Source organism: Schistocerca nitens, chromosome 3, assembly GCF_023898315.1.
Source record: "Schistocerca nitens isolate TAMUIC-IGC-003100 chromosome 3, iqSchNite1.1, whole genome shotgun sequence".
NCBI classification, from domain to species: domain Eukaryota; kingdom Metazoa; phylum Arthropoda; class Insecta; order Orthoptera; family Acrididae; genus Schistocerca; species Schistocerca nitens.
The window spans coordinates 718,534,952-718,562,459 of record NC_064616.1 but is presented as its reverse complement, the minus strand read 5'-3'; the positions used below and the strand labels follow the sequence as shown (position 1 = coordinate 718,562,459).

Below are 27,508 nucleotides of genomic sequence, written 5' to 3'. Positions count from 1 at the left end.
TGAGTCCTGTCCGTTATTGGACTGATAACTATTCCACAGTGACGGCTTTCATTGAGTGCACCTAGCTCGTAGCGTTGTGAAAGTTTTAAAGAATTCCTGTAATGCTTGTTACGATAGACCAATATTCGCTCACTACGGAAAACCCTCTACATTCTAAAATGACTGTGGGTGTCTGACACAACTTCCTAACCATCAAACATCACTAGAACTTCGTCAAATATTCTTAATCGCCGCGCGGGAGTAGCCGAGCGGTCTTAGTCGCAGCAGTCATGGACTGTGCGGCTGGTCCCGGCGGAGGTTCGAGTCCTCCCTCGGGCATGGGTGTCTGTGTTTGTCCTTAGGATAATTTAGGTTAACTAGTGTGTAAGCTAAGGGACTGATGACCTTGGCAGTTAAGTCCCATAAGATTTCACACACATTTGAACATTTTTATTCTTACTCTGTGCACGCATCCTCTCTCGCTGACATCTATCAAAGGCACATAAAATAATAAATTTTAGGGCATTACATGTCTCCTGCTCGGCAGATTATCGTGGACCATTTTCTGATTTCATTTCAACTACAAGATTTTAAACTCCGATATCTGTATTCATTTCAACAAACTACCACTGGTCCAGATTTACACATTTCTAAATACGGCTTCCAGTAATGACGTGTTATTGCTGGATGTGGCTTAGTATACTGAATATGATTCTTTGATCATTTCGCTCAAGCCAAGAAACAACGTGGGCTCCTTAATAAAAGCCGTGGACACTTCCTTTCTTCATTCATATTACACTGATTTATGGAACCGTTTCCCATTATTTCAAAAAGACATTTAACTATAAACATACAATAGTGGAATGCAAACCAATATTCGTTTGGAGTATCTAAAATATGAGTAAATAGTTCACTTCACATTAAACTGACAGGGAAAAAAGAGTCATGTTAGATAGTTCATGCAGCTCTCATAATGCATCTTCTTTTAAGTGGGGACAAGTTACTACTGTCGTTCCTCAACGTACCATTTTGGGGTCACTCTTGTTCTCGTATTTACATATAAATGATATATATGAAATGTATTCGTAGTTGCGAATACGAATAAACGTCAGCTGTATAAGGGAATGACGACAGTGGAAAGTTTTTTTGGACCAGGACTCGAAACTGGGTTTCCCGCTTTACGCGAGCTGTCGCCTTAACCGCTTTGGTCATCCGTACGCGAATCACCGCCAGACCCAAACTTCCATATGTCGTCGCTCCTACTTCACAACATGTTCTCGTACACACGTCATGTAATTCATGTACAGGGGAGGACATTTTAATTGGAAGTCGCTGCCTGGTATTGGCGGATAAATACGATATTGCAGTGCATTTGTTGTTAAGAGAACGATACAATGTTCCTTCGGACATGCATGAGCAGGTTGTGACGCAAGGACGGCGACGTATGGAAATACTGGTCTGTCCGTGAGTCGTGCACGGATAGCAAAAGCGGTTATGGCGACCGCTCGCGTGAAGTGGGAAATCCAGGTTGAGTCCCGGTTCGGCACAAATTTTCATTGTCGTCATTCCCTTGTACAGCTGATGGTTATTCGTATTCGCAACTACGAATACACTACATGTATTTCATAACGGCTGAACTCGCTGCAGTGCCTGTTCTTTCAGACATGTGTACATCTCCGAAGGAACAATGCATCGCTCTTCTTAACACAGGCAATGCAATATCGTATATATAAATGACTCTCCATCTTACACTTATAAAACACAAATAGTCCTCATAGTCCTCTTTGCTGATGTTTGCAACATAATGAAGCCCAACAGAACTGGCCCGCATCTCGTGGTCGTGCGGTAGCGTTCTCGCTTCCCACGCCCGGGTTCCCGGGTTCGATTCCCGGCGGGGTCAGGGATTTTGTCTGCCTCGTGATGGCTGGGTGTTGTGTGATGTCCTTAGGTTAGTTAGGTTTAAGTAGTTCTAAGTTCTAGGGGACTGATGACCATAGATGTTAAGTCCCATAGTGCTCAGAGCCATTTGAACCATTTGAACCCAACAGAACTGCAACAGCAGGAGAAGCAATGAATGAACTTTTGAGGGTGACACCGATTTCTGGCGCCACTCTCTGGGGTGAGCCATGGACTGATAGACTGGTCGTCGATAGAAATATTTTATTAGGCTACAATTATACATCTCGTCGTTGACAATGTGAAGCAGTCACATCCCGATCTGGCAGGCGACTGGCTTCCGCTCTAGCGATGAGGTGCACGTGGCAGTGTCCTTTGTTGCTGAGGTGAGGCCGAGCAGCGACCGATGATCTGTCAGTGGCCTAAGACCCTGACGTCAGCAGAGCATTTCTTCTTTTTGCTGTGACTGCATTTTGCTGTTGAACGCCCGCTCCCAGGCGACTATGGCCCAACTCACATCCACCGCAGAGATGACGGAAGACTGCCATTCTCGGGACAAGACCCACTGCCCTCTGGCAGCTGCCTGGTGGCTCCAGATACGGACAGTAGGTTGATGGTGCTGTTGCATTATATCCGACAGGAGAGACTTATGCAGAAATCAGCTCGTCCAATCTGGTCTCGAATCCGTGGCTGCAGATTATGGAACGACATCGTCTCGTCGTCTAACATGGCTGTGGCATCGTGGTTGAGTGGCAGGACTCAGAATGATCTGTCTCAAAACTCAAATCCATTTATACGGCGCTGGGGCGCACTAGTTCAACTATTGCCCAGCCCCAATTGCCGGCCGGAGTGGCCGTGCGGTTCTAGGCGCTACAGTCTGGAGCCGAGCGACCGCTACGGTCGCAGGTTCGAATCCAGCTTCGGGCATGGATGTGTGTGATGTCCTTAGGTTAGTTAGGTTTAATTAGTTCTAAGCTCTAGGTGACTGATGACCTCAGAAGTTAAGTCGCATAGTGCTCAGAGCCATTTGAACCATTTCTTAACTTACAAACGTTGCTCAGTTCTGTACGAGGTAAGATTTTTCATCATCAATTACAGATAACTGCAGGGGAACAGGAAATAAATCAAATGGATTGTTGAAAATTCCTGTAGCTTACTTTGCGTACTTCCTTTCACTGATATTATAAGGAATAATTTTAGTGGGCAGTTCTACTCATAGACAAAAGGAATTCATGATATCCAAGATCCTGTACGGATAATATCTGGTGTCCACTCTTGAACTTCATGCACGCAACTGTTTAAAAAAAGATGCATATTGGCAACAGCTTCAACAATACATTTACTGTCTTACGAAATTTATAATGAAGAATGAGGTATTATTTGAAAATAATATTATCATTCATAAATGTAACACTAAGAACAAAACGGCCTCCACTATAACGAACTTAACCTTACTCTTCCACATAAAGAAGGGAGTTATGGAGCCACAAAAGCATTCGTCCACTTTCCTTGTGAACTGAAGCTATGCGCCGGCCGCGGTGGTCTCGCGGTTCTAGGCGCGCAGTCCGGAACCGTGCGACTGCTACGGTCGCAGGTTCGAATCCTGCCTCGGGCATGGATGTGTGTGATGTCCTTAGGTTAGTTAGGTTTAAGTAGTTCTAAGTTCTAGGGGACTAATGACCACAGCAGTTGAGTCCCATAGTGCTCAGAGCCATTTGAACCATTTGAAGCTATGCTCTAAAAACAAAGTGAAATCGTCGCTCCCTTAAAACTCCTTTTACTCCCTAGATGAATTTTTGAACTGATAGACAGAAAATCACGAAAGAAGACAGAATCATGAGGAAGTCACACAACGAGGTCCGTAGATGGCCGAAATCGTTGATAGAAGAATAAGAAGAAGAGGAAGAAGAAGAATTATGCGGTTAGGTTATATTTTTGAAATTCTGCGGTATAGTAAGATTTAAAAGATCCATTTGTGTAAGTGGCCAGCTTCTAGTTATATAGTCACAAGGATAATGTATGTTATTTGTAAAACTATTGACATTTTCCACACGATGGCAAGTTGTCACGAATATGATCGATGGAACACTAAACTAAACTAAATTAAGCTAAGGTTTCACTCTTATGCAGTCACAAATTGGTAAATGACTGGACGCATACAAATGTAGCTCAGCAGCATCGTAAGTTCAGGAAGACTGCAGTCGATCTAACAAAGGCCCTTTCTGTTTGCCATCTCTCTCTCTCTCTCTCTCTCTTTCTTTCTCTCTCCCTCCCCGTCCCTCCCTCTGAGGCTTTCCCAGCAGTGGCAGTTTATTATCACTGTATTTTACTACCGTGTACTGTGAACATGTAATTGCTGAGCGTTTCTTGTTGCGACAGGGGGGCTGTTCCACCCGGCGGACGACCGGCAGGAGGTGGCGTTCCGGTACGCCGTAGACCGACTGAACGCCGACCGCAGCGTGCTGCCCCGATCGCGGCTCTCTGCACAGATCGAGAAGATATCTCCACAGGACAGCTTCCATGCCTCCAAAAGAGGTAAGCATCACACTCCGACTAGTAAAATCGCCTGTACTGTTCCACATTATTTAAATCATCGTGAAACGTCAGCATTTCTTTATCACTAGTAAAACCCCACCTCCGAACTGCCACGTACAAAACGTCATATCTCGCGAACAACGTGTTGTACAAGGATATAATTTTACAATTACATTCAGTGGTGTAAGTGGATACTGCATGCAACATTCATCGCGAATAGAGTGAATAGTAAAGGAATAATAGATTAAAACGACATGTCGAATGCTGCAGTTTTATTACATGAAAAGCGAACATTTTGTAAACGTTAATCTTTTTCATTTCATCATTTTGCCATGTGCGTCGGGGAGAAAAAGTTTTGTAAAGGTTTGAAATAATGTGTAAAGTTGTTAAAAATTGCTAATTGCTGTCATTCTCAAATACTGGGTGAACATAGTCTGGGTAATTTGCGCTTCGTCAGTTACGCTGCCTCACGAAATAGACTCAGATTCTAACTGTAACACTTGATTTATTTTGTTAAACCAGTAACGTAAGTTTATAGTTAAGACAGCATTTTAAATTTTTAAATTCGGTCAACAAGTTTTTGTTGCCCCTTAGATAGGCTACCTGCAACTGAGAGTCTTCCCCACGTTAACCATTTAATAATTTACCCAGCGCACCAAAATTAAAGGATCACTTTTTCGAAACCCTGTAATTATTTCCCGATTGCGAGTTATAAGAGGGAAGTTTGGCTCAAACTACCTTCCTCTGAAATTATACAAAAGTGTGGCGCCCTGCGATTTCACCCTCGAGCTCGGCGACAAACAGCACATGCGTAAAAAGGTGAGCTCAGAAGTTCGAGTGAGCTGTTAGGTGGGTTAATGATGTCACACTGTAACAAAATTTCAAAAGAATTCTGAACAACGCCACAGTGGACGTGCCACACGATACGAAGAGTGTTGCAACTTTCACCCCTTCTTTCGACGTCTCCGTCACGAAGGCTAGAACCGCGACAGCCATCGTTGAAATCATGCGACTTTCAATGGGCGAACGAGGAAAACCCTCCACACACACCGTCTCTCAGAAATTACATTAAAACACCTCACGGCGTGGCATAAAGAACGTCAATGAAAACTCCCCTTCCCGTGACGCGATGATTTCCACACATTTTGCGGTCGAAAGCGACAGTTTGCAGTGCGATGACCAACAGATCGACGTTCTTGACAATCGTTGACTCTACTGACACCCCAAGAACGCTCCAACCCTTCTCCTTACACTCCACTGACACTTCATCCCTTCTATAAGGACATCGTGGGCTAACAGTCCAACAGAACGTGATTGCACCACTTCTTTGAAGTGGACTGCGACCACAGTTTTTGCTCTGGTCTACAGTGTGCAAACACAAGGCAGCATTCAAAACCATTCGACGAAATTTGAACGCTATCTGAAACAACGAAGAGTGCTTTTACTTTTTCAGCTCTTCTGTTCTTTGACAGATAATCTTTAACTTGCTCAATAAAGTTGCATGCGTCGTACCGAGGGTGTTGCCGAACTGGGAGTGTTAGTAGGGAGGGCGGTTGTCGATGAAACAACTGGTTTTAGGTTATATCGATTTTCTAACACCAGTTTAATCTGACTGTCAAAACCACTCAAAATAACCGATTTCTGAAATAACCAATTTTCGGTTTTTTATCCCGATGATTTATGTAATAAACACCGGAGTCGAACAAAGACTGGAAAATTCTGACTTCCTCAGTTTTAAGACACATAAAATCAATATATTAAATTATATAAGCAAATAAAACAAAATTTAGTCCGTCCACCGATCGCTGCTTTTCTCGTAAAGTAACAAGTGGTTGTATACCACCAGTATTCCCTTATCGATTCTAATTTATACATACTCTGTTCAAAAATCATGTTTTAATTAAGAATCGTGCCACTATTTGGGCATTACGAATAGTCAGTGGTAAAGGGTTAAAACTTAGGTTACAAAACTCTATTTTTCATGTTAATTTACTCGTTTTCAAGAGCTACAAGCAGATAGAGGCATAATATGTAAACACAGGCAGCAGATCACCTACTTTCTATATTTTAGTAAACTATGAATGAATTGTTAAGTTTTAAGTTTTGTGCTTATATGATATCTCAAATTTGTTGTGGCTCCTCCCATTTTTAATCTTTTAAAGCAGATGAAGCGTTGATATCATACTACGTACAATACGTCCAGACTAGGGATAGTGCCATTCTGTAATACATCTGAAGTTCGACGACGACAGTGAGGAACTACCATGTAGATCAGATGGGTCAAGTCTTGCGCTTGTACCCTCCAATAGGCCACACCACATGGTAACAGCTACATTATTATCTCAGCAATGTTGTACCAATTCTTAAGTCATGTGCTTGTTGCTCGTTTCTGTGGGCATTATTAAAATAGTACTGATAGGTTTTCTCACTGACTATTATAACGCAATATTTCAAAGCAATGGAAATTTTACGCAGAAAAAATTTATTTTTATTTAGTTCATTTAAAAACCAAATATTTAAGGAATGCTACTATGGCTAAGTGATATTGCAGTATTTTTTACCCGGTTATTAGCAAACACCTCTTCCCCCATGAACCATGGACCTTGCCATTGGTGGGGAGGCTTGCGTGCCTCAGTGATACAGATAGCCGTACCGTAGGTGCAACCACGATGGAGGGGTATCTGTTGAGAGGCCAGACAAACGTGTGGTTCCTGAAGAGGGGCAGCAGCCTTTTCAGTAGTTGCAGGGGCAACAGTCGGGATGATTGACTGATCTGGCCTTGTAGCACTAAGCAAAACGGTCTTGCTGTGCTGGTACTGCGAACGGCTGAAAGCAAGGGGAAACTACATTCGTAATTTTTCCCAAGGGCATGCACCTTTACTGTATGGTTAAATGATGATGGTGTTCTCTTGGATAAAATATTCCGGAGGTAAAATAGTCCCCCATTCGAATCTCCGGGCGGGGACTACTCAGGAGGACGTCGTTATCAGGAGAAAGAAAACTGGCGTACTACGGATCGGAGCGTGGAATGTCAGATCCCTTAATCGGGCAGGTAGGTTAGAAAATTTAAAAAGGGAAATGGATAGGTTAAAGTTAGATATAGTGGGAAATAGTGAAGTTCGCTGGCAGGAGGAACAAGACTTATGGTCAACTGAATGCAGGGTTATAAATACAAAATCAAATAGGGGTAATGCAGGAGTAGGTTTAATAATGAATAGGAAAATAGGTATGCGAGTAAGCTACTACAAACAGCATAGTGAACGCATTATTGTGGCCAAGATAGATACGAAGCCCACACCTACTACAGTAGTACAAGTTTATATGCCAACTAGCTACGCAGACGACGAAGAGATTTATGAAATGTATGATGAGATAAAAGAAATTATTCATATAGTGAAGGCAGACGAAAATTTAATAGTCATGGCTGACTGGAATTCGATAGTAGGAAAAGAAAGAGAAGGAAACGTAGTAGGTGAATATGGAATGGGGGTAAGAAATGAGAGAGGGAGCCGCCTGGTAGAATTTTGCACAGAGCATAACTTAATGATAGCTAACACTTGGTTCAAGAATCATGAAAGAAGGTTGTATACATAGAAGAGGCCTGAAGATGTTGGAAGGTTTCAGATAGATTATATAGTGGTACGACAGAGATATCGGAACCAGGTTTTAAATTGTAAGACATTTCTAGGGGCAGATGTGGAATCTGACCACGATCTATTGGTTATGAACTGTAGATTAAAACTGAAGAAACTGCAAAAAGGTGGGAATTGTGGGAATTTAAGGACATGGGACCTGGATACACTGACAGAACCAGAGGTTGCAGAGAGTTTCAGGGAGAGCATTAGGGAACGACTGACAAGAATGGGGTGGGGTTGGGTTCGGTTGTTTGGGGAACGCAACCAGACAGCGAGGTCATCGGTCTCATCGGATTAGGGAAGGATAGGAAAGGAAGTCGGCCGTGCCCTTTCAAAGGAACCATCCCGGAATTTGCCTGGAGCGATTTAAGGAAATCACGTTAAACCCAAATCAGGATGGCCGGACGCAAGAATGGGGGAAAGAAATACAGTATAAGAGGGTGGGTAGCTTTGAGGGATGAAATGGTGAAGGCAGCAGAGGATCAAGTAGGTAAAAGACGAGGGCTAGTAGAAATCCTTTGGTAACAGAAGATATATTGAATTTAATTGATGAAAGGAGAAAATATAAAAATGCAGTAAATGAATAGATACTGCCTACAGGAAAATTAAAGAGACCTTTGGAGAAAAGAGAACCACTTGTATGAATACCAAGAACTCAGATGGAAACCCAGTTCTAAGCAAAGAAGGAAAAGCAGAAAGCTGCAAGGACGATATAGAGGGTCTATATAAGGGCGATGTACTTGAGGAAAATATTATGGAAATGGAAGAGGATGTAGATGAAGATGAAATGGGAGATAGGATACTGCATGAAGAGTTTGGCAGAGCACTGAAAGACCTAAGTCGAAACAAGGCCCCGGGAGTAGACAACATTTCATTAGAACTACTGATAGCCTTGGGAGAGCCAGAACTGACAAAACTCTACCATCTTGTGAGCAAGATGTATGAGACAGGCGAAATACCCTCAGACTTCAAGAAGAATATAATAATTCCAATCCCAAAGAAAGCAGGTGTTGACAGATGTGAAAGTTACCGAACTATCAGTTTAATAAGTCACGGCTGCAAAATACTAATGCAAATTCTTTACAGACGAATAGAAAAACTGGTAGAAGCCGACCTCGGGGAAGATCAGTATGGATTCCGTAGACATGTTGGAACACGTGAGGCAATATGACCCTACGACTTATGTTAGAAGATAGATTAAGGAAAGTCAAACCTACGTTTCTAGCATTTGTAGACTTACAGAAACCTTTTCACAATGTTGACTGGAATACTCTCTTTCAAATTCTGAAGGTGGCTGGGGTAAAATACAGCGAGCGAAAGACTATTTACAATTTGTACAGAAACCAGAAGGCAGTTATAAGAGTCGAGGGACATGAAAGGGAAGTAGTGGTTGGGAAGGGAGTGAGGCAGGGTTGCAGCCTGTCCCCGCTATTATTCAATCTGAATACTGAGCAAGCAGTAAAGGAAACAAAAGAAAAATTTGGAGTAGGTATTAAAATCCATGGAGAAGAAATAAAAACTTTGAGGTTCGCCGATGACATTGTAATTCTGTCAGAGACAGCAAAGGTCCTGGAAGAGCAGTTGAACGGAATGGATAGTGTCTTGAAAGGAGGGTATAAGATGAACGTCAACAAAAGCAAAACGAGGATAATGGAATGTAGTCGAATTAAGTCGGCTGATGCAGAGGGAATTAGGTTAGGAAATGAGACACTTCAAGTAGTAAAGGAGTTTTGCTATTTGGAGAGCAAAATAACTGATGATGCTCGAAGTAGAGAGGATATAAAATGTAGACTGCCAATGGCAAGGAAAGCGTTTCTGAAGAAGAGAAATTTGTTAACATCGAGTATAGATTTAAGTGCCAGGAAGCCCTTTCTGAAAGTATTTGTATGGGGTATAGCCATGTATGGAAGTGAAAATTGACGATAAATAGTTTGGACAAGAAGTGTTTACAAACTTTCCAAATGCAGTGCTACAGAAGAACGCTGAAGATTATATGGGTGGATCACATAACTAATGAGGAGGTACTGAATAGAATTCGAGAGAAGAGAAATTTGTGGCACAGCGGGACTAGAAGAAGGGATCGATTGGTAGGACATGTTCTGAGGCATCAAGGGATCACCAATTTAGTATTGTATGGCAGCGTGGAGGGTAAAAATCGTAGAGGGAGACCAAGAGATGAATACAGTAAGTAGGTTCAGAAGGATGTAGGTTGCATTAGGTACTGGGAGGTGAAGAAGCTTGGACAAGATAGCGTGCCGTGGAGAGCTGCATCAAACCAGTCTCTGGACTGAAGACCACAACAACAATATTAGTAAAAAATAAAAAAAACACTTGAAACTTCCTGGCAGGTTAAACTGGGTGCCCGACCGAGACTCGAACTCGGGACCTTTGCCTTTTGCGGGCAAGTGCTCTAACCATCTGAGCTACCGAAGCACGACTCACGCCCGGTACTCACAGCTTTACTTCTGCCAGTATCTCGTCTCCTACCTTCCAAACTTTACAGAAGCTCTCCTGCGAACCATGCAGAACTAGCACTCCTGAAAGTAAGGATATTGCGGAAACATGGCTTAACCACAGCCTGGGGGATGTTTCCAGAATGAGATTTTCACTCTGCAGCGGAGTGTGCGCTGATATGAAACTTCCTGGCAGATTAAAACTGTGTGCCCGACCGAGACTCGAACTCGGGACCTTTGCCTTTCGCGGGCAAGTGCTCTAACCATCTTCTTTTTTCTTTTTTTTTTTTGCTCTGCCACCTTTTGTGCGTTTTTTTTGTAAATTTGTTTTTGTTTTTTTGTTTTATTTATTTATTTATTTATTTATTTTTACTGCGACCGTAGTGGTCGCGCGGTTTGAGACTTTTTTTGTTGCTCTACCAACTTTTTTTACTTTTTTTTAAGAAAACATAAAAACCTAATAAAAGACGACGTTCTTCATAAAATAACACAATATTCTTTGAAAACGTAAAACATAAAAGGTAGCTATATTTCCGCAACGGCCTTCTTTTTTATTCTTTTTTATTTTTATTTTTATTTGTTAACATAAATGAGTATACAGTCTCACCATCAGCAGCATATTTTTTTTTTTGGAGCACAGGAGAAATAAAACAAATAGGCTGCAGATAGAGAGCTATGTGTGAAAAGGATAAACATGTGTAAGGAGAAAAAAAAACTTAGAAGAGGAGGAGAAAAGAGAAGTGAAATGAAATAGGAATACTTTCCGCGCCATGCCCCACTTTGGCGCGCCATCAGAACAAAATGCATTCTATCATTGACCATTGAAGGGGAACGTGGGATCGTCCAGTCTTGGCTGGCACGGTTCGTTGAGATTCCAGCTTTGAGGCGGGTTGGTGAAAATACTCTGTAAATAGTTCGCGAAAGTGGCCCGATAGTGTCGATGCCGGAGAAGGGTGTGGTGATGTACTTGGAGGCGTGTCCAAAAGTCCGCCGGATCGACGATGTCGTCCCGGAAGAGGTAGTTGACAGCCATGCCACTGATCCATGTGATGGCGTGCCACTTAGCCGCTGGAATGTAGGTCGTGTCGGGATATATCAACATAGTGGGAGAAACGTGATGTGGTGGTACTCGTAGGTAGAAAGCCACAATATTCTGTACGAGGGTCCAGACAGCTGCTGATAGCCCACACTCAAAACGATGTAAATCTGTATCTTCGACATTGCACTTGAGGCAGTGCGATGCGATGCAGTTACTGTCTTGTAGTATACTTGCCGTTGACGAGAAGGTACCACATAGAGGTGGTGTCAGTGGTGTGATATGGTTGGTGGATCGTTTTCCAAACTGTAGGCCATGAAACCTGGGGGTGACGTGTTTCGACGGGGTTGCGGGGTGGAGACTTTCGGAGAAGGCGGTAGATGTCGCGGGTGGTCGTCTTCCTGGTCCTGGGGAGCTCGGTGCATATGTAGCTGTACTCCAAAAAGAAACGGCCGATATGTGACATCGGAGGTGGGATGTGTGCCAAAGACGTCGGTGGGCGTCTCGAAACAGGTGCGTTCTCGGTGGTCAACATTCCAGTAAAACTAGCATTTTGGCTTTTCCATAACCGGAGCATAGTATTGGTATAAAGTGCCGTAGTCCTGGCTCTCACATTAACCAGATCGAGGCCACCATCCCGCTTCGGTAAGGTTAGAGCTTCATACTGGACTTTGAAGATGTGTCCAGAACAAATGAAATAGCCGAAAGCCGCCTGTAACCTGGCCGCCATTGTTGCAGTGATGGGCAGAATCTGCGCTATGTGGGGTATCCGGGCTGCCAGATGGGTACTGACGAAGGTGACTCTCTGGCACATATTCAGCGGGCGTAGTATGTGATTTTGTATGTTGGCACGGATGCGTTGCAGCAGCGCCCGAAAATTGATCGCCGAGGTGCGGCGAATGTCTCGCGCGTACACTAATCCGAGACAACGAAGGGTGTCCACCGGTTGAAATGGGACTACGCTGTCTGCGGGAAGGCCGCGGCCGGTCTCCATGCCGCATGATTTTGCCACGTTCATAGCGCTCCCTGCCCCTGCACTGTAACGGGTAATCCACTGCATCGCAGCTTGTACGTCAGCCGCTGAACGTACGACGAGGGCCAAGTCGTCCGCGTAAGCTCGGAAGCGGAACATATGATCCCGGAGTGGAATACCTGTCAAACGTCGCCGTAATCCGCACATGAGTGGTTCCATCGCAATGGCATAAAGCACCGTCGACAAAGGGCAACCCTGCCGTATTGAGCGTCCAATCCGTATAGGTTCTGTAAGTCTGCCGTTGACGAGAAATCTGGACGTTGCTCCACCAAGGAGCCGCATAATCACTTGCGTGAACGTCGGGGGAATTGCCATTCGGTCCATCACTGCGTTGAGGAATGCATGATTGACGCGGTCAAACGCTTGTTTGAAGTCGATGGAGATTAAAGCGCCTGGCAGTCGCGAGTTTGTTGCCACAGCGCTCACATCTCGATATTCACTGAGGGCTGTCTGTATATTACGATCGCCGCCTAAGGATGTTTGTTCGTGGGAAACAATGTCCCGTAAGACACGTCTGAGTAGCACTGCTAGAAGGCGTGTGTAAATCTTGAAGTCGGAATTGAGTAACGTGATCGGCCGATAACTGTCGTGTTCCTCCTGCTGGTTTCGGGACTAGTACAAGTAAGCCTTCCATGAACATTGGTGGTGGGTTCGCCGCGCCGGACAAAAGTTCCCAATACATGTCCCTCCATCGTGGCATCATCAAATCTTGGAAGGTTCTGTAAAATTCGAGAGGTAAACCATCCGGGCCGGGAGATCGATTCAGAGACCCTTTGGCCACAGCGCCTTGGACGTCGTCGGTGGTCACTTCAGCAGTCAGGAGGGTTGCAGCTGCTGCGTTTAGAGTACCAAGTGTCTCCTGGGCAACCTCAGCAATGGCCTCTGCACCGGCAGGTACTTCTTGATAGAAAGGTCTATAGTGCGTTGTGAATGCATCCGCAATTGTAGCTTGCGAAGTCAGCCGTCGTCCGTCAGGTAAGTCTAAAGTTGTCATTAAAGCCTGTCGGCGTCGACGAACATTTTGAACAATATGATGCATAGAAGGTTCTTCACCGTTAATCCTGTCTTGGCTGCGTGCTCGTACAATGGCTCCCTCTAGACGGCATCTGGTCAAGGATAAAATCTTTGCCTTGATGCGTTGAGCTTCTTTGAGACGATCCGGGGATGGAGGATGATCCATGAGTTCACGTAGAGCGCTATAGTAGAAATCAGTTGTATGGTGATTCCACCTGGCTTTGGCTCTGCCATAGTGTGTCAATGTGCGTCGGATGGCCGGTTTGGCGCAGAGCAACCACCACTGCAGTGTGGTCTCGTAACGCATAATGCGTTGAACACAGGTGTGCCACGTGTCGGTGACCTGTTGTCGACATTCAGTGTCCCGCAGTAGCGCGACATTGAGTTTCCAAGGTCCTGCACTGCGCCATATAGATTGTCGACGTAGGTTCATGGTACAGATGTAGATGTCATGATCCGAAAAGGCAGACGGCCAACGTTCCGCGTCGAGAAGAACTGATTTTAGAGCGTTAGTGATGTATATTCTATCAAGTCGGCTGGCGGAGTGGCTCGTGATGTGTGTATACCCCGGGCGGTCGCCGTGTACCACTCGCCAAGTGTCGAGGAGACGAAGGCGGCGGACGAGGAAGCGAAGTTCCGGACATGTGGTGAAATGGGGGTATTGGTCTGTGCGCTCGAGAACACATTTGAAATCTCCACCTACAATGAGATGATTGTATCGACCGAGGAATAAAGGCGTGATATCTTCTGCCTAGAACTGGGAGCGATCCCTCCGTTTATCAGTTCCCGATGGGGCGTAGAGATTTATGATTTTGAGTCCTTCAACTGTTATGGCCACCCCTCGCGCCGTTGGGAGGTATGCGACATCGGAAACTGCAATTACTTCTCGGAGGAGGATGGCTGCGCCTGTGTGTTCCATAGCTGCAGGGGCGGCGTACGTCTCATATCCATAACACCCAGTCCAAGTCGCTGTCCTCAGTTCTTGTAACAGGGCGATGTCGATGTCCGCTGCTCTTAGCGTGTCACGGAGCAGTTGAAGTTTAGCGTGGGAGCCGATATTATTAGTATTGATAGTAGCTATTCGGTACGCCTGATGGGAGATCCGTGCTGCCGATAGGTTCGTAGGTGGTGAAGATTGTTGTGGTGGATGCTGGAAGTCCATAGAAGTCGCAGGAGTCGCCGTAGAAACTTCCCCCATTTTAGTGTTGGTCTAACGGAGAAACAGATCTCATTTCCGCATCAGATGGAGGTGGGAAATCCATGTCATCCGCCCATGAAAGGTGTCCGACAGGTTTGACATCGGCGAGAGGTGCCAGCGCTGGCCGAATCGGCTCAATTGCGTCGGTGACAACATGCGTGCTATGTTCCATGGCTTCTGGGCGCGGGGCTTGCGCACGATCTCTGTTGGACGGTTCACCGTCTTGTGGATGACGCGTCTCCGTGGCAGAGAAGAAAGTGTTATCGTGTTCTCCGTCGGAGTGATGTGGCATCTCTTCGTCCTGCGGAGGGGGCTCAATGGTCGATTCTGATGTCTTGCGGCGTTTTTTTTCGTCGTTTGGGCGACTTCTGCTTTCGGCAATGAGTTTCGGTGTCTGAGGAAGGAAGAGATTCACGTCGTTCCGGTACAAAAGCTGCGGGTGCTACGATGCGGTCGTCATTCTTCAGAACACTCTCATTGGTATCCTTGTGATCTTCTAGCGTGGGTGTGTCCGGCTGTTGGACATGTTCACGGGCGGCATCGCCGGTGTCAAGGTGCTGGGACGCCTCCGGGTGTATCGGACCAGAGAGACGCTCATGAACGGCGTCTTGTGAGGGCTGGACGTACAGTGTCGCCGCATAGGTGGCTGGAAGGGTGGTCGTGGTTCTGTCGGTGTTCGTATCGTCGGGCCTTAGTTGTGTGATGCGGCGTTGCAGGCATTCATTACGGACGTGGCCTTCTTTGCCACAACCGGAATATGTTCGAGGTTGTCCGTCGTAAATGGCCACCGCACTGCAGCCGCCGATACAAATGTACGATGGAACGTGCCGTTTGAGATCGATTCGGACTTGTCTCACACCATTAAGCACCGGATACGTCGTAAACAGTGCCCATGTCTCGGCTACGTGGCTCTGGACTTTTCCGAACGGGCTTAGCGGCGAGATGACTTCATCTTCATTCACCTCGAAAGGCAGTTCGAATACACGGATCGTCCGAAGGCCAAGTCCTGCATGGTCGACATCCACAGGCCCGACGTTTCCGTCGGAGTGCCGAAATTTTAGTCCATGTCGCGTCCTTTGAATAATCTCGTTGCAGGCAGCGTCGGAAGTCATCTTAACATAAACAACGCTGCTAATGATCGATAGGTGTATGCCGATGAGTTCGTCACGCGGGATCTTCACGTCTTCGCGTAGGAAGCGTTCGACGGCCAGTGCTTTGGGTCGTGCGTATTCATTTAAGAAGGTGAACTTAAGAGTGTTCTTCCTGTAAGAGTTGGCCATTACAGCTTGTTCGACTGAGAAACGCTGTGACGAGGAAGTAAACAAAACACTCCGCGCGCGCAGCGGCGTGGACGGCCGAGCGCGGTGCGCACTGCTGCCCTGCCGAAAGCAGACTGCCGCCATCTGAGCTACCGAAGCACGACTCACGCCCGGTACTCACAGCTTTACTTCTGCCAGTATCTCGTCTCCTACCTTCCAAACCTTACTTTACAGAAGCTCTCCTGCGAACCATGCAGAACTAGCACTCCTGAAAGAAAGGATATTGCGGAGACATGGCTTAGCCACAGCCTGGGGGATGATTCCAGAATGAGAAGCGTGAGTCGTGCTTCGGTAGCTCAGATGGTTAGAGCACTTGCCCGCGAAAGGCAAAGGTCCCGAGTTCAAGTCTCGGTCGGGCACACAGTTTTAATCTGCCAGGAAGTTTCATATCAGCGCACACTCCGTTGCAGAGTGAAAATCTCATTCTGAAAAAAAAAACACTTTTTATAACCGAAGCCAAACAAATATTAAAAACGCCGATTATTCGGAATTGCAATACCGGTATCAGTTTTAGCCGGTTGGTTTTTCCCACCCTAGGTCTTAGAGGCGGCACCCTTTGCCATTTTACTCGCGCACAAGTTAATGTTTCACTCCCACGTGATCACGACACAGGAGGGCGGGAAGCAGGAGGCTTGAAAAGCATAAGCATCCTTTGCTGCTTCGATCACGTTTTAATTTTGTCGAACGGTTTTGAACGGTCCCTTGTGGTTCCAGCCTGTACGCGAGAGCAAAACTTGCGGTCGCGCTGCACTCCAAAGGGGTGCGATCACGTTCAGTGGTGATGCAGCCCCACAGCGTCTTTAGACAAGGTCTGAAACGTACGATAGTGTTAGCCGTATCAAATGTTGTCAAGTCCTTTGCTCATCGCAATGTGAACTGCCGTTTTCGACCGCTAAATGTGTGGGAATGAACGCCTCAAGGGAAGAGGTGGGTCTATTGACGCCCTTTATGCCACTCTATGAGGCCTTTTCGTGTCGATTCTGCGCAGCGGTGTGTCTGAAATGTTTTCCTTGGCCACATATAAGAAAAACGCGTGATTTCAACGCTGGGCGTAGCTGTTCTAACCTCCGTCGTGGAAGTGTCAAGAAAAGGGATGAAATGGGGGTAAGAGGGGGTGTGACGATCTTCCCATCGTGCAACACGTCGATAGTGGCGTTGGACAGTATTTCCATTTGGTGCCAACGTGACATCGTTAATCCTCAGTACGCACGTCTGAGCTCTGGCCTGTTTAATGCATGTGTCGACATCTAGCTGTTTGAAGCGTCGAGCCCGAGAGTGATCTCGCATTATCACAGAGGAAGTTTCTAGGTACCTTTGAGCCAAATATCAAATTTATACGTCGCAATGGAAAAGTGAATACCTGGAGGGTAAGCGACGTTCTTTTCGATGAACACTATTGAGAAAATTTAGACAACCGGTGTTTGAAGTTGACTGCAGAACGATTCTGCTACCACCAACACACATGCCGCGTACGGACCGCGAAGAGAAGATACGAGAAATTAGGAACTAGAAAGTAAGTGACTGGTAGTGGTAGAGAGTACCGTCCTCCACGCACCGTACGGTGGCTTGTGGAGTAGACTTCTGTTGCCCAGTGTAGATTGGTGGGGACTGTCTCTCACGCGTGGAACACCCCAATTCAAAATCCAATATCTTTAATTCATTGTCGAGGCTTTGCTCTTTTCGTGTGAGAATGAGTTTAGTCACCCCCTTCAACAAGAACACTGGTCTGCCTGGAGCGCTGTAGATGGCGAAGAATTGGTACTAGGCGGTCATCTGAACATCCACCACTGACAGAAGACATGGTAGCGAAGTGGTTTGTATGTGCCAATCTGTTAAATGGAGTCGGTGCATTAAGACTGGTCGACGTGGAGAAGCGACAGAATGGCAAAATGCTTTCAAGTTTGGACGTATCCATGACCTCACACACCATGATGCAGTTGCTCGATTTGTTGGTGTATCAACACGGACAGTAAAACGTGGCTATTAGGAATGATCAACCACTCGCAGCCGTGTAATAGGGCGTACGGACTGCGGTCGGGAACAGGGTCCAACCGATAGCGACAGGAGACGAGTCTTTTCAATGATATTCTATTTCAAACGCGATAGCAGCTGCTGCTGCCAGAGAATGTAGGTCCATCCAACCAGTTTTCGTGTGAACTTTGTGAAGGGAACTACAAGCAATGGGCATTTGGAGTCATATGTTACGCAAAAAGCCATTGCCCACAGCGGCACATGTAACTACCTGTTTTCAAGGGGCCAAACAACATGGGAACTGAACAGTAGCTGACTAGAGGCGTAGAGAGTAGTCCGACGAGACTCGAATTTGCCAATTTTCAAATATTGCAAGACGTCGACTGCATTGATGCCCCGATGAGATGTTTAACCCATAGTGTGCGGCGGGTGTAGTTCCAGCCGGAGGTGGTTCTGTGATGTTTTCATGGTATTTTTCACACCACGACTTGGGCCCCCTCATTCACACTACTGGCCATTAAAATTGCTACACCACGAAGATGACGTGCTATAGACGCGAAATTTAATCGACAGGAAGAAGATGCTGTGATATGCAAATGATTAGCTTTTCAGAGCATTCACACAAGCTTGGCTCCGGTGGCGACACCTACAATGTGCTTACCTGAGGAAAGTTTCCAACCGATTTCTCATACACAAACAGCAGTTGACCGGCGTTGCCTGGTGAAACGTTGTTGTGATGCATCGTGTAAGGAGGAGAAATGCATACCATCACGTTTCCGACTTTGATAGAGGTCCGATTGCAGCCTATCGCGATTGCGGTTTATCGTATCGCGACATTGCTGCTCGCGTTGGTCGAGATCCAACGACTGTTAGCAGAATATGGAATCGGTGGGTTCATGAGGGTAATACGGAACGCCGTGGTGCATCCCAACGACCTCGTATCACTAGCAGTCGAGATGACAGGCATCTTATCCGCATGGCTGTAACGGACCGTGTAGCCACGTCTCGATCCGTGAGTCGACAGATGGGGACGTTTGCAAGACAACAACTATCTGCACGAACAGCTCGACGACGTTTGCAGCAGCATGGACTATCGTCTCGGAGACCATGGCTGCGGTTACCCTTGACGCTGCATCACAGACAGGAGAGCCTAAGATGGTGTACTCAACGACGAACCTGGGTGCACGAATGGCAGAACGTCATTTTTTCGGATGAATCCAGGTTCTGTTTACAGCATCATGATGGTCGCATCCGTGATTGGCGACATCGCGGTGAACGCACATTGGAAGCGTGTAGTCCGTAGCTCGTGGTAGTGCGGTAGCGTTCTCGCTTCCCACGCCCGGGTTCCCGGGTTCGATTCCCGGCGGGGTCAGGGATTTTCTCTGCCTCGTGATGACTGGGTGTTGTGTGATGTCCTTAGGTTAGTTAGGTTTAAGTAGTTCTAAGTTCTAGGGGACTGATGACCATAGATGTCAAGTCCCATAGTGCTCAGAGCCATTTGAACCATTTTTTTGGAAGCGTGTATTTGTCATCGCAATACTGGCGTGTCACCCGTCGAGATGGTATGGGGTACCATTGGTTACACGTCTCCGTCACCTCTTGTTCGCATTGACGGCACTTTGAACAGTGGACGTTACAAAAATCAAATGGCTCTGAGCACTATGGGACTTAACATCTATGGTCAGCAGTCCCCTAGAACTTAGAACTACTTAAACCTAACTAACCTAAGGACAGCACACAACACCCAGCCATCACGAGGCAGAGAAAATCACTGACCCCGTCGGGAATCGAACCCGGGAACCCGGGCGTGGGAAGCGAGAACGCTACCGCACGACCACGAGATGCGGGCTGGACGTTACATTTCAGATGTGTTACGACCCGTGGCTGTACCCTTCATTCGATCCCTGCGAAACCCTACATTTCAGCAGGATAATGCACGACCGCATGTTGCAGGTCCTGAACGAGCCTTTATGGATACAGGAAATGTTCAACTGCTGCCCTGGTCAGCACATTCTCCAGATCTCTCTCCAATTGAAAACGCCTGGTCAATGGTGCCCGAGCAACTGGCTCGTCACAAGACGCCAGTCACTACTGTTGATGAACTGTGGTATCGTGTTGAAGCTGCATGGGCAGCTGTACCTGTACACGCCATCCATCTCAGTTTGACTCAATGCCCAGGTGTATCAAGGCCGTTATTACGGCCAGAGGTAGTTGTTCTGGGTACTGATTTCTTAGGATCTATGCACCCAAATTGCGCGAAAATGTAATCACATGTCAGTTCTAGTATAATATATTTGTCCAATGAATACCCGTTTATCATCTGCATTTCTTGTTGGTGTAGCAATTTTAATGGCCGGTAGTGTAGTTTAAAGTCAACGTGGAACAGGTAGTTTGTTTCAACGTCCTCGGTGTTCAAGTGTTGCCTTTTCTTATACGTCTTCATGATGAGCATTCTGTTGACACTCGAATCTTCCAAGATAAGAACAGCTGTGTTCCTGATTTGACGAACCCTCAGGTACAACGTCGCACCTCGACTGGCCCGCTATATCACCCTATCTTAATCCCATAGAAAATGTCCTGAACTTTATAACAGCGTTTGAAATGTGGAGTCAACATTCGCGCAGTTTGATAGCTCTACGGTGTCTCATCGAGTCGCTTCTGCTGAATATGACATACTGGGAGAAACCTGTGGATACTCTTGAGGCTATTATCAAAGCTAGAGTCATGTTATAAGTTATGCGTGTGATTTTTCGTTGTGGCAGCTAATTTTTTGTTTGGTGCACTGATTAAGAAGAGAACAGCAGAGACTACCACTGTAAATTGGTGTCAGGTTTCCGCTAATTTACATGCAAATTCAGCATATAGTCAAAAAATTTGGTGAAAATAATCTTCGCTTTAGTCTTCGACATGCATCATAAAGCTCCATCACAATGATATTAAAGCCGACATTCGATTTCTGCGAAAAACTAATTCCAGTTTCAAACAGACTTCACCAACCGTGTACTGCAAACTCAAATTATCTGTTATGCGACTAACACAATGTTATTCCCTCCCTAGAACGATGACTTATGTTGATACGTTATCGTGATGGACAAATTCGTTAATCGTTCTTCTTCAGAGAAAACATAATTCTATCGTAGAGCCCATGTCGACACCGTACTACCGGGCGATCATGTCAATCATCCGCAAATCAGACACCAAAGAGTTATTTAACAAAACTGAGAAGTAATATAAGTGGCAGGGATACATAAGAGGCCATGATTGCGCACCAGTCGAGGTAATATTGCGCATCGGTTACGTGGAGGCAAGTGTAATAAGCTTGATGCGTTTCCGTCGAATTAAGAAAGGCCATTCCCTCATCTTTTAGTCTGCAGTATTTCCATCCCTTATCGGACAATTGTGCTTTTCAGAAAAGGTAAAATTTCCTGAAGTATTATGCCGTGGTCGAATGTATTCTCTAAATCGATGAGGTCGAATATTGGGATGATTCCACTGAAAAGGACATAGTCGATTTCCATCTTCATACTTGTCCAACCTCGGCTTATATTCAGTTCGCAATTACGTCGTTGTCGACGGAAAGCTACACCTTAATTTTCTTTATTTTTGTTTTCACGGATTAGTTAAGTTAGATGAATATACAGTCTTCCACAATTTCAGTGAGTTGAAGTTTCTTTACTAATACCACCACATACTTACTACGTTTTTTGTAATTTATACGTATGTCAATATATTCCGTTGTACTGTATCTTTTGTGTTTCTGTTGACGGCCTGAATCCGAAATCCTCGTGATATCTGTCTGTATGATCTATCGTACATAGTGATTCCCTACGTTATATGCACACTGATCTACACCAACCTCCGTGTCGTCAGACTTCTTCGCTGAAGTCAAAAGTGAATACCTCGGGTTAAATTTCCGCCTTGACATGGGTGTAGATTTTTAATGTATCGTTAGTTCACGCAATCTTTAACTTGCATGTTTAAGCATGTTTCTAAGACGTGTGTGAGAATTAGATTGTAAACGAAAGAGAAAGAAAATTCTTTATGGTGTAACTTGTCCAATCAAAAAACAACTGGCACTTCCATACAATTAGTGAACTGGGTATATGGACGTGATGCTGAAGGCAAATTTAGAAAAAGAAAAAACTGATGTTACTACTCGTAGCATGGGAACAACGCATTTCTCGTTTTGTTCATACAGAATTATTTTTGATACAGAATTATTTATGATAGGTAAATGAGCACCTGCACATAGTTCAGCACTTAATTATGCGTCATTTATGTTCATGAGATAGTACTGACTGACTGTGCTATGCAGCTGAATGCACTCACGGACGTCCATAGGCCTACATGACTACGAACCACTTGTATATTTGTTACTGAAATATTCAAATGTTAAAGATGTAAAACGAAAACGGTGTACAGCTTTTCTTTGTCGTTCACCATCCGAGGAATCATGTAGTGACATTTTTAAAATGTTGGCAGTATTTTTACTCTTGGTAACGAGTTCATCGCTACACCTGGCAGCTTTATGTAAGAGTTCCAATATATTGGTACTATTAGATTACTCTTTAATTATATTTCAGTAATCATAAAGCTACTCTACGTGACATAACGCCATCAGATAACTGATGTTACTTATTCTGTCCATGCTATTGTCGCAGTACTTCACCTCAACAAAAGTTCATTGTTTATGTTTATGTTACTGTGCAGTGTGCCACCTGCTTCGGAGCGGCGTGGCGGCCATCTTTGGGCCCCAATCTGGCCAGACGGCGAGCCACGTGCAGTCCATCTGTGACACCATGGAGATCCCCCATCTGGAGACGCGCTGGGACTATCGCCTCCGTAGAGAGAGCTGCCTCGTCAACCTCTACCCGCACCCCACCGCCCTCTCCAGGGTCAGTAAGCTTCTGTTTTACATTACACTGCAGTGGACAGTCGAGATGGTCGTTCCGTTAAATCAGTTGAAATATACACTGAGGTGACAAAAGCCTTGGGATATCTTTTCATACCGTGTCGGACCTCCTTTATCCCGGCGTAGTGCAGTAGCTCGATTTGGCATGGACTTAACAAGTCGTTGGAAGTCCCTTGCAGAAATATTCAACCTTGCTGTCTCTATAGCCGCCCATAATTGCAAAAGTATTGCTGGTGCAGGATTTTGTGCTTGATTGGAGCTCTCCATTATGTCCCATAAATGTTCGATAGGATTCATGTCAGACTATCTGGGTGCCAAATCATTCGCTGAAACTGACCAGAATGTTTTTCAAACCAATCACAAACAACTGCGGCTGCTGACATGGTGCATTGTCATCCATAAACTGTCCATAGTTGTTTGGGAACATGAAGTCCATGAATGGCTGCAAATGGTCTCCAAGTAGCCGAACATATCCATTTCCAGTCAATGATAGGTTTAGTTGGAACAGAGGGCCCAATTCATTCCAAGCAAACAGAGCTACACCATTATGGAGCCACCACCAGCTTATACAGTGCCCTGTTGGCAATATGGGTCCATAGCTTCGTGGGTCTGCGCCATGTTTGAAACCTACCATCAGCTCTTACCAACAGAAATCGGGAATCACCTGACCAGGCCACGGTTTTCCAGTCGTCTAGGGTCCGACCGATATGGACACGGATCCAGGAGAGGAGCTGAAGACGGTGTCGTGCTGTCAGCAAAAGCCTCGCGTCGGCCGTCCGCTGCCATCACGCATTAACGCCAATTTTCGCCCCACTGTACGAACGGACACGTTCGTCGTACGTCCCACATAGATTTCTGTTGTTATTGCAACCAGTGTTGTTGGCCTGTTAGTACTGACAATTCTAAGCAAACGCCACGGCTCTCGGTCGTTAACTGAAGACAGTCGGCCACTGTGTTGTCCGTGGTGAGAGGCAATGACTGAAGCCGGCCGCTGTGGCCGAGCGGTTCTAGGCGCTTCAGTCCGAAACCGCGCTGCTGCTACGGTCACAGGTTCGAATCCTGCCTCGGGCATGGGTGTGTGTGATGTCCTTAGGTTAGTTAGGTTTAGTACTTCTAAGTCTAGGGGACTGATGACCTCAGATGTTAAGTCCCATAGTGCTGAGAGCCATCTGAACCATTTTTTGTAATGCCTGAAATGTGGTATTCTCGACACACTTTTGACACTGGGGATCTGGAATACTGAATTCCTGAACGATTTCTGAAATGGAACGTCCCATGCGTATAGCTCCAAATACCATTCCGCGTTCGAAGTCTGTTAATCCCCGTCGTGCGGCCAAAATCACGTCGGAAACCTTTTCACGTGAATTAGCTGAGTACAAACAACACCTCCGCCAATGCACTGCATTTTTATACCTTGTGTACGCGATACTACCGCCATCAATATACGTGCATGTCGCTATCACATGACCTTTGTTATCTCAGTGTATACGTCAATGGCTACGACAATTAAACATTGAACAATGATTCCACTTCCCCTGATATCAGAGCACACACACACACACACATAGACTGATCAAAAGTATCTTAACACCTATTAGTTGTCATTAATGTGGTGTGTGTCCACCGTCGCCTTCATGACGAGCTTTAACTCTGATGGCGACGCATTCAGTGAGGTTTCTTAATGTCTGTGGAGGAATACCAGCCCGTTCTTCCTCAAGAGCCGAAACCAGAGAAGACAGTGGTGTTGGACGCTGGGGTCTGAAGTCAACGTTTTAACTCATCCCACACGAGTTCCGTTGGGTTCAAGTTGGGACTATGGGCATGCCAGCCCATTTCAGGAATAATATTCTCCGCAAACAATTGCCTCACAGGCGTTGTTTATGACCGGGTGCATTGCCATGCTCATATAGTCTTCCACTCCGCACTTTTCCTCTACAGTACGCAGTACAGAACGGTCTAAAAGACTGTTCTTACCAGCATTTATTTAGGTTATCATGGTCGTAGAGTCCGCCCCCGGTAGCTGAGTGGTCAGCGCGACAGACTGTCAATCCGAAGGGCCCGGGTTCGATTCCCGGCTGCGTCGGTGATTTTCTCCGCTCAGGGACTGGGTGTTGTGTTGTCCTAATCATCATCATTTCATTCCCATCGACGCGCAAGTCGCCGAAGTGGCGTCAAATCGAAAGACTTGCACCAGGCGAACGGTCTACCCGACGGTAGGCCCTCGTCACACGACATTATTTTGGTCGTAGAGGATCATATGTGACTGACAGTTCATATTTTCGAACCTCATCTAAGACGTGTGGCCTCCAAATGTTTTACGCTTATCCGTAGTCAATTTTCTAATGAAAATTTAATACATATTGTTTAATTTAGTCGATATTTCAACAACTGAGTAAAAGAAGAACGAATGATTGTATTGTTACAGAAAAGCGTTACAACAGGTCATAGATTTTAATGACTAAGATGATACATAATCTTTACCTAAATCTTTACTTCCAAATGAGAAAGCAATCCCATCTGTGTTTTATGTCAAAAGGTAGATCACTGCAATGGCGTTTCTCTGCTAGCAGCCGTAAGAGCATTTCCAGGATTTCTCTGTAACAGTTCTCTGATGTTTTCAATATTAGCTATTTGCTCGATGGAAGGTTACATCTATTTCCTTTGACTACGAAATAATAACATGCTGATGATTCGCAGAAGTTTGGTTTCATAATCTTTTTATTCATATTTATTTAGCGAATTACATTTTTAACAGTTACGCAGTTCATAGTTCTCATTTGCTACGTAGGAACTTTCAGTTATCACTAAGTTGCCTCCATATTATTTATGATTTTATGTATCTGATATTATGCTAGAATAAGGCACAACCATGTGTTGTAAAGAAAGGCTGGCTAAATCTTCCACAATTCAATATAATAGAAGTGAAGTTAGTTAAGTTTTCTTGTGTTTGTTGTTGTGGCCTTCAGTCCTGAGACTGGTTTGATGCAGCTCTCCATGCTACTCTATCCTGTGCAAGCTTCTTCATCTCCCAGTACCTACTGCAACCTACATCCTTCTGAATCTGCTTAGTGTATTCATCTCTTGGTCTCCCTCTATCATTTTTACCCTCCACGCTGCCCTCCAATGCTAAATTTGTGATCCCTTGATGCCTCAGAACATGTACTACCAACCGGTCCCTTCTTCTTGTCAAGTTGTGCCACAAACTCCTCCCCAATACTATTCAATACCTCCTCATTAGTTATGTGATCTACCCACCTAATCTTCAGCGTTCTTCTGTAGCACCACATTTCGAAAGCTTCTATTCTCTTCTTGTCTAAACTAGTTATCGTCCATGTTTCACTTCCATACATGGCAACACTCCATACAAATACTTTGAGAAATGACTTCCTGACACTTAAGTCTATACTCGACGTTAACAAATTTCTCTTCTTCAGAAACGATTTCCTTGCCATTGCCAGTCTACATTTTATATCCTCTCTACTTCGACCATCATCAGTTATTTTACTCCCTAAATAGCAAAACTCCTTTACTACCTTAAGTGTCTCATTTCCTAATCTAACTCCCTCAGCATCACCCGATTTAATTTGACTACATTCCATTATCCTCATTTTGCTTTTGTTGATGTTCATCTTATATCCTCCTTTCAAGACACTGTCCATTCAGTTCAACTGCTCTTCCAAGTCCTTTGCTGTCTCTGACAGAATTACAATGTCATCGGCGAACCTCAAAGTTTTTACTTCTTCTCCATGAATTTTAATACCTACTCCGAATTTTTCTTTTGCTTCCTTTACTGCTTGCTCAATATACAACATGAATAACATCGGGGAGAGGCTACAACCCTGTCTCGCTCCTTTCCCAACCACTGCTTCCCTTTCATGCCCCTCGACTCTTATAACTGCCATCTTGTTTCTGTACAAATTATAAATAGCCTTTCGCTCCCTGTATTTTACCCCTACCACCTTCAGAATTTGAAAGAGAGTATTCCAGTTAACATTGTCAAAAGCTTTCTCTACGTCTACAAATGCTAGAAACGTAGGTTTGCCTTTTCTTAATCTTTCTTCTAAGATAAGTCGTAAGGTTAATATTGCCTCACGGGTTCCAACATTTCTACGGAATCCAAACTGATCTTCCCCGAAGTCCGCTTCTACCAGTTTTGCCATTCGTCTGTAAAGAATTCGCGTTAGTATTTTGCAGCTGTGACTTATTAAACTGATAGTTCGGTAATTTTCACATCTGTCAACACCTGCTTTCTTTGGGATTGGAATCATTATATTCTTCTTGAAGTCTGAGGGTATTTCGCCTGTCTCATACATCTTGCTCACAAGATGGTAGAGTTTTGTCATGACTGGCTCTCCCAAGGCCGTCAGTAGTTCTAATGGAATGTTGTCTACTCCCGGGGCCTTGTTTCGACTCAGGTCTTTCAGTGCTCTGTCAAACTCTTCACGCAGTATCTTATCTCCAATTTCGTCTTCATCTACATCCTCTTCCATTTCCATAATATTGTCCTCAAGCACATCGCCCTTGTAT

The 27,508-nt window shown here is 45.2% G+C and overlaps 1 protein-coding gene across 1 annotated transcript in view; it reads left to right on the top strand.

Annotated features, from left to right (window-relative positions):
* The window catches only part of LOC126249735 (glutamate receptor ionotropic, kainate 2), a 222,570-nt gene that overhangs the window by 15,471 nt on the left and 179,591 nt on the right, over positions 1 to 27,508 (top strand). Inside the window, exons 3-4 of the mRNA XM_049951412.1 lie at positions 4,255 to 4,410; positions 22,780 to 22,964. Of these exons, the coding sequence (XP_049807369.1) occupies positions 4,255 to 4,410; positions 22,780 to 22,964 (341 nt within the window). The remainder of the gene's footprint in view (positions 1 to 4,254; positions 4,411 to 22,779; positions 22,965 to 27,508) is intronic.